General features: G+C 40.5%; 1 protein-coding gene across 2 annotated transcripts in view; it reads left to right on the forward strand.

Annotated features, from left to right (window-relative positions):
* The window catches only part of SECISBP2 (SECIS binding protein 2), a 28,516-nt gene extending 16,561 nt beyond the window's left edge, over window positions 1–11,955 (forward strand). For both annotated transcript variants that reach the window (XM_058166125.1, XM_058166126.1), the window contains exons 15-18: window positions 3,940–4,160; window positions 4,338–4,492; window positions 9,370–9,568; window positions 11,832–11,955. In XM_058166125.1, the coding sequence (XP_058022108.1) occupies window positions 3,940–4,160; window positions 4,338–4,492; window positions 9,370–9,568; window positions 11,832–11,941 (685 nt within the window). In that variant the 3' untranslated portion in view covers window positions 11,942–11,955. The remainder of the gene's footprint in view (window positions 1–3,939; window positions 4,161–4,337; window positions 4,493–9,369; window positions 9,569–11,831) is intronic.
* Window positions 11,956–13,021: the final 1,066 nt, after the last annotated feature.

The following is a 13,021-nucleotide window of genomic DNA, read 5'->3' on the forward strand; positions in this document are numbered from 1 at the left end:
AACCCTTGGGATAGAGTATATAGAAGGTATTGTTTCTTATTCTCCCCAATTTGTGTAATGTGAATGTTTGAAGGGAAGCGCTACTCATACTGCTCTGAAATGTTAGTACAGCTTCCCATGCAGTGCAAAATTATGTTTTTTTTCACTGATGTACAAAAAAGTAATTTTAACTTAAGATTTCCAGCCAAACTTCTGAAGATCAGAGATGGATGGAGCTGCTTCTGTGGCCCTCTTCTGTATCCAGTTTGATTTTCTCCATATATTCAGCTACATGCTGGATTAGTAAAATTCTGGAATAACCTTAATTGTACTCAAATTACATTTTAGGGTGGAATGGTGGATTTTCACTTTTGAATAAGCTTGGCCACTGTAAATTTTTGGTTCACCAAAGAAGAAATTGACATTTTTGAACTGTTTTACCCTTATATGTACCATTTGGTTCTGGTGATGTTAATTAGGTGTCAATTTGGTTCGACCCCCTGGTATAAGTAGGGACAAATACCTTACATCTTGACTTGTGCCAGATAATACATGGCTTTTCCAAAGACATTTCAGCAACTTCCTTAATGCTACCCTTTCATCTAATTGGTATTTTCTCATTTTTCTACTTCATTCAGTGCTCCCTCCTAGTCCATCATACCACTTATGCAAAGTATTCTATGCTGATCATTTTTTCAAGGGAGGCATTAGACTTTATTTAGTCCAAAACTGTTTGGTTCTTATTGTACTTCACAGCATTCTTAAAATTGTCTCCAAATCTGTAATCCTCATTCTTTCACTCTACGTTAGTGTTCAGGATTAAAATTGCTCTACATTTCTGCTGGGGAAAAAACATGTTTATGTCTTCATTCTTCGTGATGTCAGTTTGCCATTGCCATCCGGCTAGAGGTAATCTACTCTTTATTTCTGTAGTACACTGTCCATCTTTATTCTTGACCCCAAATTTCAAAATTATCTACCACCTTCAGTTCTTTCAGCTTTCATTGGTACGTTCACAAAGTATATGAATTGATATGCCCTTTGTTTTCTTACTATTTAACATTAACCCATATTTTTTTCACTTATTTTTATTTCAATGTTGTTTTGAGTCCAGAACAAGCCATCACGTTCTGGATGTTCCATGAAATAATTTTAAGCCAGGAACAATTCTATAGAACTGAAATGAGAAATACTTTCGTTATTCCAGGCTTCAAGCAAAATAAAATCTGGATGGGGTTAGTAGGACAAGGCTGTAATTCTCTCTCCTCTTAGGATATTCCATCAGCATGCCTGCCACATGGGCATCTTAGGGCCTTCCTTTTCTTTTCTTGGCTACCAGTGTTGTTGGGGTTTTTCGCCCTATTCTCCCATTTCTGCAGAACTACTGCAACCTGGAACAGTAAGTTTCAGTCTGTGCCTATTCAGGCACCCAAATGGCTGAAATATGTATGTATCTATTAATCACAGGTTATTTTAAACCATCTGTTTTATAAGCAGATAGTTGTGTGCCTCTCTTTTAAGTAATGTGTTCTTATAAAGTCTCCTTACTTTCGGCAAACGAAGAGAGCATTTTATGCACATATCAAATTTTCAAGCTTCCAGGTCTATTCTTTCAACGGTCTAGTCTTTCCGTTATTATATAGATTGTCTGTATGATTTAAATTGAGCAATGTGTATCCTTTTCATACTTGCTTCCCAATCCTGAACAACTATTTTTTCCACATGTAGTTCTTACAGTGGCTTCTTGGTCATTATAAAGGTTCACCTGAGAATAATTGGATGTTCTGGCATTATTATATATTTCACATTCTGGCAAGACTTATAGTCATAGCAGTACTGTGATGAAGCAAGATAGCTTAAATTATCTAATTAACTTTACTATCTGTCCCATTTTAGCTATCTCGTGTCCTCTTCCATTTTCGGAAATCTGTCTTTTGATATGTCATTTTTCTCTCCACAGAGAACTTTATTCTTCTTTGTAAGATCCTAAGCAAAATTTTGATTGTGTGAGGATTGAAGGGAGTTATTCAGTTATTTCTATGCAATTATATTTTCCTATCTCTGGGCCTCATAGTGTTGTTCTGTATATGAAGTAAAACTTCGTAATATCTTATCCGTTTCTTCTGTAACTTTAAACAATTCAGTAGGAATTTCATCTATGCTTGGTGCTATTCCTTTTGACAGCTGGTTTAATGTCTCTTGTCCTTTACTTCTAGGGAAGTCAGTTCCTGAATATATTCCTCTGAAAGAAATGTTTCTATTATTCTGTAATCCTCTTTATAAAGATTTGGGTATTAGCTTTCCAATTTCTATTAACTTCATTTGTTTCTATGCAATTTCTTCCATGTTTCTTCTTAAAAAGCCCTAACTTGGCTGAAACCTCCCATGATTTTTGTGATCTTTCTAAAGCTATTTCTACTTTCTTAAGATTTGCCAGTTTTTTTACATTATTCTTATCTTTTTTACATTATTGAACTATCAAATCCTTTCCTGCTTGATGTTGAAAGTCTGTTGACTTATCATAAATCTTTCTTATTGCCAGAGGCTTTAGCTTTCATCCTTTGTCTTTTCCCAGCTATCATGTTGCTTGATCTGCAAGTCATTTGAATATTTTTTTCTTTGAAATGTTTGAATTTTACAGGGTCTCTTATTTCTTCAGATCTCTCTTCAGGTTCACTTTCGTATAAGTGTATTACATCTGTTCTGTTAACTGAACTTAGTTTCTGAATGTATTTCTCCCAGTAAAACTTTCTTTAGCATTTATTTGATTTTTCAAGTTTAACTTGTATATTTGACATCAATAATCCATGAATTGTTCCACGATCTTCACCTGGAAGTGAAGTGAATCTTCACCTGGCTGAACAAATTATTATTTTTTTATTGTCTGTTTCCTGTTATAACGGAGATCTTTTTTTTTTTTTTTTTATTCAAAAAGTTTTACAAAAATTTTTTTTCCCCTTTCCCCCCCTCCTCCCCCCTCCCTTCACAACCCCCCTCCCCCCCCCGACTTCCCGGAACGAGCACAAGGTATAGTTAAAAATAAAACAAACATGCTAAAAAATTTTCGTCCCAACTTAATTATACCCCTCCAATCATCAATTCCTAACTTCCCCAAAAGCAATCAAAATAATACATCATAATCATTCAAAACAGTCTGATAACTCTTAGTCTGATATCTCGTTGAATATAGTCAATCCATTTTTTCCATTCCTTTAAGTATCTTTCTTGCGTATTGTCTTTCAAAAAGGCTGATATCTTCGCCATCTCAGCCAAATTGGCAACTTTCAATATCCATTCTTCTATTGTTGGTACTTCTTTTTTCTTCCAATATTGTCCTATTAGTAATCTTGCTGCAGTTATTAGATTTAAAATCAATTTAGTCTCAATTACTGTACAATCCGTAATAATTCCCAACAAGAAAAATTGCGGCAGGAACTTTATCTTCTTTTTCAAAACATTTTGTAAAATCCACCAAATTTTTATCCAAAAGGCCTTTATGTCCTTACAAGTCCACCAAAGTTATAACGGAGATCTTATTCTGATGTTTTACATTCAGTGAGGTCCATTTTGTTGAGGGTGCCACATGAATATTGCATAGCATATTTTGGTTTACTATTCCAAATATTGAATGTCAGAAATCTAATCAGGATATAGCTATGTCTACATAAGGAAAAATTTAAATGAGGACAATTTGCCTGGTTGTTGTTTTTGTTGTTTTGTGTGTGTGTGTGTGTGTGTGTGTGTGTATGTATGTATGTGTATATATATTTCTCCTGAATGTTTCTCTAAGGCATTTTTAGTCAGTATTTTTGTACTTTATTTCATGGTTCAGAACTTATTTGTTCTGAACACGTCTTCTTATTTATTTGTATGTATCTTTGATTAGAATCAATAAGAAAGAAGGTAGATGGGAATCTTAGGCCTTTGCTAAAATACTGAAACAGTCGATTCTTTCTTTAGCTACTGTACCCAGGTGCTTAGTAAAGAGGTTGACAGCTGCGTTACAGATCTCCTAAAAGAGTTGGTTCGTTTCCAAGATCGCTTGTATCAGAAAGACCCTGTGAAGGCTAAGACGAAACGCAGAATCGTTCTGGGACTCAGAGAAGTGTTGAAGCACCTGAAGCTGAAGAAGCTGAAATGTGTAATCATTTCTCCAAATTGTGAAAAAATTCAGTCAAAAGGTATGTTTTTTTACATTAAAAAGTTATTTACCTAAAGCAAACAGATGACTTTTGTAATGTAGTTTAGTGGGACATTGGGAAATCTCTCAGGACATAAATGAAGAGAAATTAGTTACTCTGTCAGCAAAATTCCTTTAATGGTTCGTTCTTTTAAGATATATATATTTTTTATCACAGGTGGATTGGATGAGACTCTGCATCTCATAATTGACACTGCATGTGAACAGAATATTCCATTTGTTTTTGCTCTCAGTCGCAAAGATCTAGGGCACTGTGTGAACAAATTAGTGCCTGTTAGTGTGGTGGGAATATTCAGCTACGATGGTGCTCAGGTGAGTTGTGCTATTATAGCCACTGTTTGCCCACTTCAGTTAATATTTCAGCTTTTAAAAGTCTTAATTATTAGTATTACAACAGCTACTGCCAGCATTTAAAAAGATGCCAATCAATACTCCCGGGTATTTTTCTAGGCCCTTAGGTAACTTGGTGTATTCTAAGTATTACAGCAATGCAGAATGGTTTGTTTGTGATTATTTGTAGTAACCATGTTGCCACCCAGCAAATATGTCAGTTTTATGCAGTTAACTTACATGTTCAGTGCAGATGTCTGTAGAAAGAAAGTTTTTGTGTGCATGGCTACCATTAACCTTGTTTATTAGATTTATATGCTGACCATCTCACTCTCAGAAGCAACTTTTTTCAAATAAAAGTTGACTTTTATTGAGTCAGGGCTCTGCATTGAATACACGAACTGCTTAGCAAGCAGGAATCATTGTAGTGAGAAGATGATTTTGTCTCAAATGTGTATTTGTCATATACTCCATTATAATAATTATTGAGTAACATGAGGAAAATTATACTTACATTTGAAACTTCAGCAAATTGCTTTCTTTTTGCTTTCCTGCATACTCCTACAGAAATGCCTTTTTGGCTGTAGCAGAATATTATTTCTAACTTGTTTGAAGAAAAAAATCATTGCACTTTCCCCATGCCCTAGTTATTCCATATAATTCAGAACATAGTATATTACAATTGCAAACAAGATGTACTGCACGGTCCGTAGTTAATAAGGCCCCCCTAATACATGACCTTATTCAGGGGGGCGCTGCGGACCTTATAGGCGTTACGGAAACCTGGCTGGGCACGGAAGGGGGTGTGCCCCTTGTGGAGATGTGCCCGCCGGGTTTCCGTGCATTCCATCAGCCGAGGGCTCAGGGTAGGGGTGGGGGGGTGGCGGTTGTGATTAGAGAGAGTCTAGAACCGAGGGAGACCACTGTACCTCAGATTGCCGGGTGCGAATCCCTCTTTGTGAGATGGGGTCATAGGTGTCAGATGGGTTTGCTGATCACGTACCTGGCTCCTTGCTGCGTGACAGCCGCCCTGCCCGAGCTCCTGGAGATGCTGGCCGGGGTGGCAGTTGAGACCCCCAGACTTTTAGTCATGGGGACTTTAACTGCCATCGTCCGGCTCGTCATCGACGGCAGCTCGGGAGTTCATGGCTTCCATGACGGCCTTGGACCTGACCCAAGTAGTTGATGGCCCTACTCACATTGGGGTGGCACTCTGGACCTGATTTTGTCTCTGGTCAGTGGTTGAGAGATCTGGACTTAAAGGAAATAGTCACTGAACCTTTGTCATGGTCAGATCACTCTCTCCTTCGCCTGGACTTTCTGACCGCCATTCACCACTGCAGGGAGACGGAGCCGACACGTTGGTTCCGTCCCAGGCGCCTGGTGGACCCGGAGGGTTCGGACGGAGCTTGGGCCATTTCCTGAGGTCTGGCTCACGGCTCGGCTGAGGAACTTGTTGCGGCCTGGGAGCGGGCGCGGCGGGGCCTTAGACGGGGTCGTGCCTTTGGGCCCTCAAACCGGGCGCAGGCCCCACCCGGCTCCTTGGTCCTCCGAGGAGCGGAGAGGGATGAAGCGCCGGAGAAGACGCCTAGAGAGTTCCTGGAGGTCTAGCCGTTCAGAAGCTGATCGGACACTAGTGAAGTCCTATACTAGGGCTTACCTAGTGGCATTGAGGGAAGCGAGGCGTAGCTACGCCTCCTCCCTCATTGCATCGGCAGATAACCGCCCAGCCGCCCTGTTTCGGGTGACCCGCTCCCTCCTACACCAGGGGGAGCGGGATGACCCGTTGCAGGGACGTGGTGGGGAGTTTAACGGTTATCTATACGATAAAATCGGTCCACCGGGATGGTTTGGACCAAGATTGCGGTGATACGGGTGAGACGGCTGAGGGTGGTCTTGGTGACATTGTATGGGATGAGTTTGACCCTGTCGCTCCCGAGGACATGGACAGGTTGTTGGGGAGGCTGAATGCCACCACATGTTTACTGGACCCGTGCCCCTCCTGGTTGGTGCTGGCCACGCAGGAGGTGACACGAGGCTGGCTGCAGGCGATTCTGGCGCTTCTTTGGTGGAGGGTGTCTTTCCGGCCGCCTTGAAAGAGGCGGTGGTGAGGCCCCTCCTCAAGAAGCCTTCCCTGGACCCGGCTGTTTTAGGTAATTATCGTCCGGTCTCCAACCTTCGCTTCGCGGCGAAGGTTGTAGAGAGTATGGTGGCATATCAGTTTCCCTTGCACCTGGATGAAACTGTCTATCTAGACCCGTTCCAGTCCGGTTTCCGGCCCGGTTACAGCACGGAGACGGCTTTGGTCGCGTTGGTGGATGATCTCTGGAGGGCCAGGGATAGAGGTTGTTCCTCTGCCCTGGTCCTATTAGACCTCTCAGCGGCTTTCGATACCATCGACCATGGTATCCTGCTGCGCCGGTTGGAGGGATTGGGAGTGGGAGGCACCGTTTATCGGTGGTTCTCCTCCTATCTCTCCGACCGGTCGCAGTCGGTGTTGACAGGGGGGCAGAGGTCGGCCCCGAGGCGCCTCACTTGTGGGGTGCCGCAGGGATCGATCCTCTCGCCTCTTCTGTTCAACATCTATATGAAGCCGCTGGGTGAGATCATCAGTGGGTTCGGTGTGAGGTACCAGCTGTACGCGGATGACACCCAGCTGTACTTTTCACACGGACCACCCCAACGGTTATCAAGTGCTGTCCCGGTGTCTGGAGGCCGACGGGTCTGGATGGGGAGAAACAGGCTCAAGCTCAATCCCTCCAAGACAGAGTGGCTGTGGATGCGGCATCCCGGTACAGTCAGCTAAATCCGCGGCTGACCATCGGTGGCGAGTCATTGGCCCCGATGGAGAGGGTGCGCAACAGCGTCCTCCTGGATGAGCGGCTGTCTCTAGAAGATCATTTGACGGCCGCTCCAGGAGAGCGTTCTACCAGGTTCGCCTGGTGCGCCAGTTGCGCCTTTCTGGACCGGGAGGCCCTATGCACGGTCACTCACGCCTCGTGACGTCTCGCCTGGATTACTGCAACGCTCTCTACATGGGGCTTCCTTGAAGGGCATCCGGAGGCTACAGTTAGTCAGAATGCGGCTGCGCGGGTGATAGATGGAGCCCTCGTGGCTCCCGTGATAACACCCATCCTGCGCAGGCTGCACTGGCTACCTGTGGCCTTCGGGTGCGCTTCAAGGTTTTGGTGACCACCTTTAAAGCGCTCCATGGCATAGGGCCGGGTTATCTGGGACCGCCTACTGCGACCAGATACCTCTCACCGACCGTGCGCTCTCACAGAGAGGGACTCCTCAGGGTGCCGTCAGCTAGGCAGTGTCGTCTGGCGGCGCCCAGGGAAGGGCCTTCTCTGTGGGGCTCCGCCCTCTGGAGCGAACTCCCCAGGACTCCGTCAACTTCCGGATCTTGAACCTTCCGTCATGAGCTCAAGACACATTTATTCATCTGTGCAGGACTGGCTTAGATTTTAAATTGAGAGGGGTTTTAAATTGATTTTAATATTTATATTTCTGTTTTTTAATAATTGGGCATTATAATAAGTTTTTTAATGATTATTTTAATTTGTATATTGATGTTTTTATATGCCTGTAAACCGCCCTGAGTCCTTTGGGAGATAGGGCGGTATATAAGTTTGAATAATAAATAAAATAAAATAAAATAAAAATAAAATATTAAAAAACAGACAAGTGATTAATCCAAGGTCCTTTCAAAGCGAAGATATACATATTTCCCAACTGTCCCCACTTCCCAAAGTCAGTGGAAAAAACTCCAGTTTTCCATTTAATTTTAGTATCGCCTTCCCAGTATTTCAGTATCCAACAGTAATTACACTTGTTGGTTTATTAGCATCAGTCTATTCCCTTATATTGGTGCAGCATCTAGGGCTGTTTGTGAAGAGGATAAAATCTTTTGCTGCCTAATTTAACTTTATATTCCTAGATGATAGCAGTAGCACTTAGACTTATATACCGCTTTACAGTGCGTTACAGTCCTCACTAAGTTTACAGAGTCAGCATATTGCCTGCAACAATTTGGATCCTCATTTTACCCACCTTGGAAAGGTGGAAGGCTGAGTCAACCTTCTGCCTGGTGAGATTCGAACTGCCAAATTGCAGGCGGCTGGCAATCAGCAGAAGTAGCCTGCGGTACTGCACTCTAATCACTGCACTACTGTAGATGATCAACTTATTAAAACTATTAGTATGATGAGTTGCCCTATGTTCTTACAAATAAGACCCCATTTGTAAATACTGTGCAGGTTACTGATGAATCAAGAAGTTTCATGGCTTCAGAATGCCTAAGATTAACTTTCTCTGAAACAAAAATAAGCAAACTGGTCTTACTTATCTGTACAGTTTTATTTGTATCATGCCCTGTTCATGTAAATAGAGTTAGTTTTTACATATGGTTAGGATCTTGGCCACAGAGACATACAGAGACACTATAATATAATCACTGCCGTTTTTGTTCAACCATTTTTTGTTTCAGTGTGCTGCGCTTGAAGATTCTGATTGCTAGCAAATTTTATATAATGTTACTTGGTATTCTCTATTACACAATTTTCAGTAGGCAGTTCAAGCACTTTAATTTCCTATGTGTTTTATTACTTTATTAAATGCTATTTTCCAGAATCATTTTTGTAGTCCCTTGGTTTTGGTGTTTTAGCCTTTAAAAAAAAAATCAAACCAACCCTTGATTTCCACATACTATTGAACATGGAAACACATGTCAGCTTGATACTGTTGAGGTATTAAATCCCTGAACGTGGAAGTATGCTATTTGGGGATAATCAGTTATATTTTGATGAGAAAGTTCTAAAATTAATGTCGATGTAAAATTTCCAATTCTTATAAATTAGGACTACTTTCACAAAATGGTGGAATTGACAATGGAAGCAAGGCTGGCATACAAGGAGATGATTTCAACTTTAGAGAAGGAGTCAAGTGAAGAAGTAAAACAAAGTGACTGTGCACTCCAAACCCATCAGAAAGAGAATTGTGCACTAGATAATGGTGTAGTGCCCCTTCAAGAATCTGAAGAGGATTCCCCAAATTACAGTGAGTTTTCAGGGTCTTTGTTTAAAATACGTAAATTGTTTTTAGTTCCTCGTTTCATCTTTAAGGTAAACAGTTTTTATAATAGAGATACCACAATTTAGTGATTACAAAATGTTCTAGATGACTCAAGAATGTTTTGCTCCCCCACTACAACTATGGCATCCTTGGAGTAATTCAGAATTTTCAAAAGTAAATTTCTTAAACCAGAAGTAGTTTTAGAAGCTTCAGACATTGAGTTCCAGGGGAACAGAATATTCTGGAATATTCTTCCAATTGCAGAATTGCACATTACTTTGTTGTAGCTGAATATGTCATTTAATTCTTCAAATCTTGATCGTGCTAATCTTGGTTTGTTAATTCTTGCTGCAGTTTGTGTTTCAGTCTTTAGAGTGATGTCAGTGACTGGCTTTAAACCAGTTTGCCTTGAGACTACTATAGCAGAATAACTAAAATAGTGTAATACCCAAAAATAAATACAGGTAATCCTTGAGGTACAACAGGCCACTTAATGAACATTCGAAGTTACAACACACACCTCAGAAGTTAAATACGAATCGGTTATAAAGTTACAAATTCTGCAGTGCCCCTGTGGCCATTCGCTCTTCTCATTGACCACAGAGATGCTGCAACATATCCACCCACCTATTTCCCTCCATCCTGCCCAGCCAGGTTCTCAGAGGCGCTGGGCCTGCTTTGCCAACATACTGGTTTCCATGCACTCCTCCCAACCCCCCCATCACCATTCGCTTACCTTTTGACGAGCTCAGGAAGTCAGGGTAGAGGAGGCCACTCCCTCATTGGGCTACGTGGCACAATCAAGAAGAAGAAATCTAGTCACATTTGCTTCCCAGTCCTTTCCTCTCCAGGCAGCAGTAAGTGTAAACCACCATTACCTTGTTGATCTCATTTGTGATAAAATGTGTATTTAAAGTTGAATACCCTTCTCAGAGTGGTAGAGCCTCCCGTGTAATGTTTGGTATCAATTATATGACAAGTTTGAATCAGTGCTCTAGATTCTTTCACCACCACATATACTTGTATTATTTCTTCATTTCTGATAGCAGTAATTCTTCTGAATGCAGGCCATATTGTGCTGTACTGACCAAGAAATACATTAATATAAGGGTCTCCAACCCCCGGTTTGCAGTATTGGTCCATGGCCTGTTAAGAACTGGGCTGGGCAAGCAGCGGGAAAGCAAGTGAAGAGAATGCATGTATGGGATCTGTTGCAAAACCATCTCCTCTCCCCCCCAATCCATAGAAAAGTTGTCTTTCACAAAACTGGTCACTGGTGCCGGAAAGTATGGGCACCACAGCATTAATACATTAGATAGGACAGATTAGCATCTATTTTTTTATATGATGAGTTATGTGTTGCTCTTCACTTCCTTCAAGAATTCTTGTGCCTGAAGTACTGAACCATTCAACTAATAAGTGAATGCTGGCAAAAAACCTTTCTAGTTTTTTCCCCCCTCCATGTTCTAGAGTTGTTATTGATGCCATCAGCAGCATTTGATGGTATTTGTATAGTACTCCCTTCTACTTTTGCTAATTAAGTCAAGTATCCCTTGTGTGAAGTTCAACTTCTGACAATTTTATGGAAGCATTAATCTAGATTTCATGCAACAATATAGAAATGGCTTGCAATTTTTTTTTTATTTTTTTATTTTTGGTCTTTCCATTCTAGCCCAGGTGATCCTTTTCAGATTAAACCTTTCCAACCCTGCTTTTTGTGAATATCCAAGGTTAGCTAAATTCTGCCACCTGTTTGGGCACTTTATCTGATAAATTGTCTCAAATGATGAATTAATTGGATTTTTATTGGGAACATGGATGACCTGCAAGCAAAGCTTTTAAAGTGACAATTAAAAATACTATTTTAGCCAAACTGTTATTTAGCATATGGTTGATCTCTGTTCTTAATAAATGAAAACTTTTCCTTTCCTAAAAAATAGTCCTATTATAAGGGATTGTTATTTATAGTTTCCTTCATTAGAAAGCTATCATTTTATTTATGAATGATTATATGTATTTTTGTGATCCTAAAACTCAATTCAAGAGCTGCAAGTGTTGCGTAGGAAAGTTACTAGTTAGCTACTATGAGGAACCATTTCCCCAACTTTATTATTCTCAAAAGTATAGTAAACCTACATTGCATTCCTACCTTTTGTGTTATAGCCTTTGTAAGAATTATAGTCCATAACTGTTGTTAATATGTCTTTGCCCAGAGGAAAATCTTTTTATGTTTTGTTTGCACCTCTAGTTAAGATCTGGAAGCAAAAGCTTGAAGAGGAGTATAATCCCTACATCCTGGAGCTGGAAAAACTGTCAACCACTGACATGTTGCCCTTGGGTGCTGAGGAGCCTCAGTAAATCAAGACTACCTTCTTTGGCATTATTGACTTTTACTTTATGTGTGTGTCTGAGTGTATATAGACTTGTAAATAGTGAGTTACCTAAATTTAATTATTTGTAATATAAGATAGAAAACCCACAGTTGAATTTCTGAGATAATTTAATGCCAAAGAATTCAGAGCTGTCCAATAACTTCCCTCCAAGAGCGGATTCAGTGAAAGCGCTTGGTTCATCCAAATGGAATACAGAATGAGACAGGAATTGAATCGGGCTTGTTTGTATTTTCATATAGCAATACTGTAAAGAAAGCACCTTTAGCATAATGCCAGACAGCTAGCCTCTGCTCCGTTTAATTAAGTACAGAGTCGCCAATCACTGTTCTTATGATTTCCTATAATTATATCACTGGATTGATACCAATGAACTGCATTGCGCTTGTAAGTGGTTTCTTTTTCTCTTTATGATAGAATACACAACTGTGCATAAAATAATATAGAATGAAAAAAAGAGAAAGGAACACCATTGATTTTCTCTGGGACATTATTGCAAATATATATTATATATAATATACTAATATATAACGATTCCATTTGGATATATATACAAATTAGCAAAACAAAAGTGCAATGCTGTCAGCTGGGTTATTTTGTGATGGAGCAATTTGGTGTAGGTCGTGGGTGTGTCATTAAAAGGTGGTAGAAGCAAAGTGGAATTATTAAATACATAGAGAATAATCATTAATTTATTGGTGCTATATTTTCCTATTCTGTTCCATTTACAGTTTGATATTAACTTTTGAAGGGCTTTGTACAGCCTTGGAATTGACAGATACATTTGTTGCAAATATCCTGAATGGGATTCTCTCGGCTATCAACTAAACCTTCAGTTTATTATATATTGGTGGTAGATTATAGTCATGTGTGGCCTGGTGGCCAAGCGGTGAAATTGTTCACCTCCTAATCCAAGGTAGCATCAGATATTTCTGCAAAGAAAAAAAAATGCTGTAAACTTTGCATGGTGTTAGGAAGGGCATCAACCAGTAAAACGCTCGGCTACACTGACCTAACTGTACCCCAAATTAAGGGATTACAGGGTCGT

Source organism: Ahaetulla prasina, chromosome 2, assembly GCF_028640845.1.
Source record: "Ahaetulla prasina isolate Xishuangbanna chromosome 2, ASM2864084v1, whole genome shotgun sequence".
Lineage (NCBI taxonomy): Eukaryota > Metazoa > Chordata > Lepidosauria > Squamata > Colubridae > Ahaetulla > Ahaetulla prasina.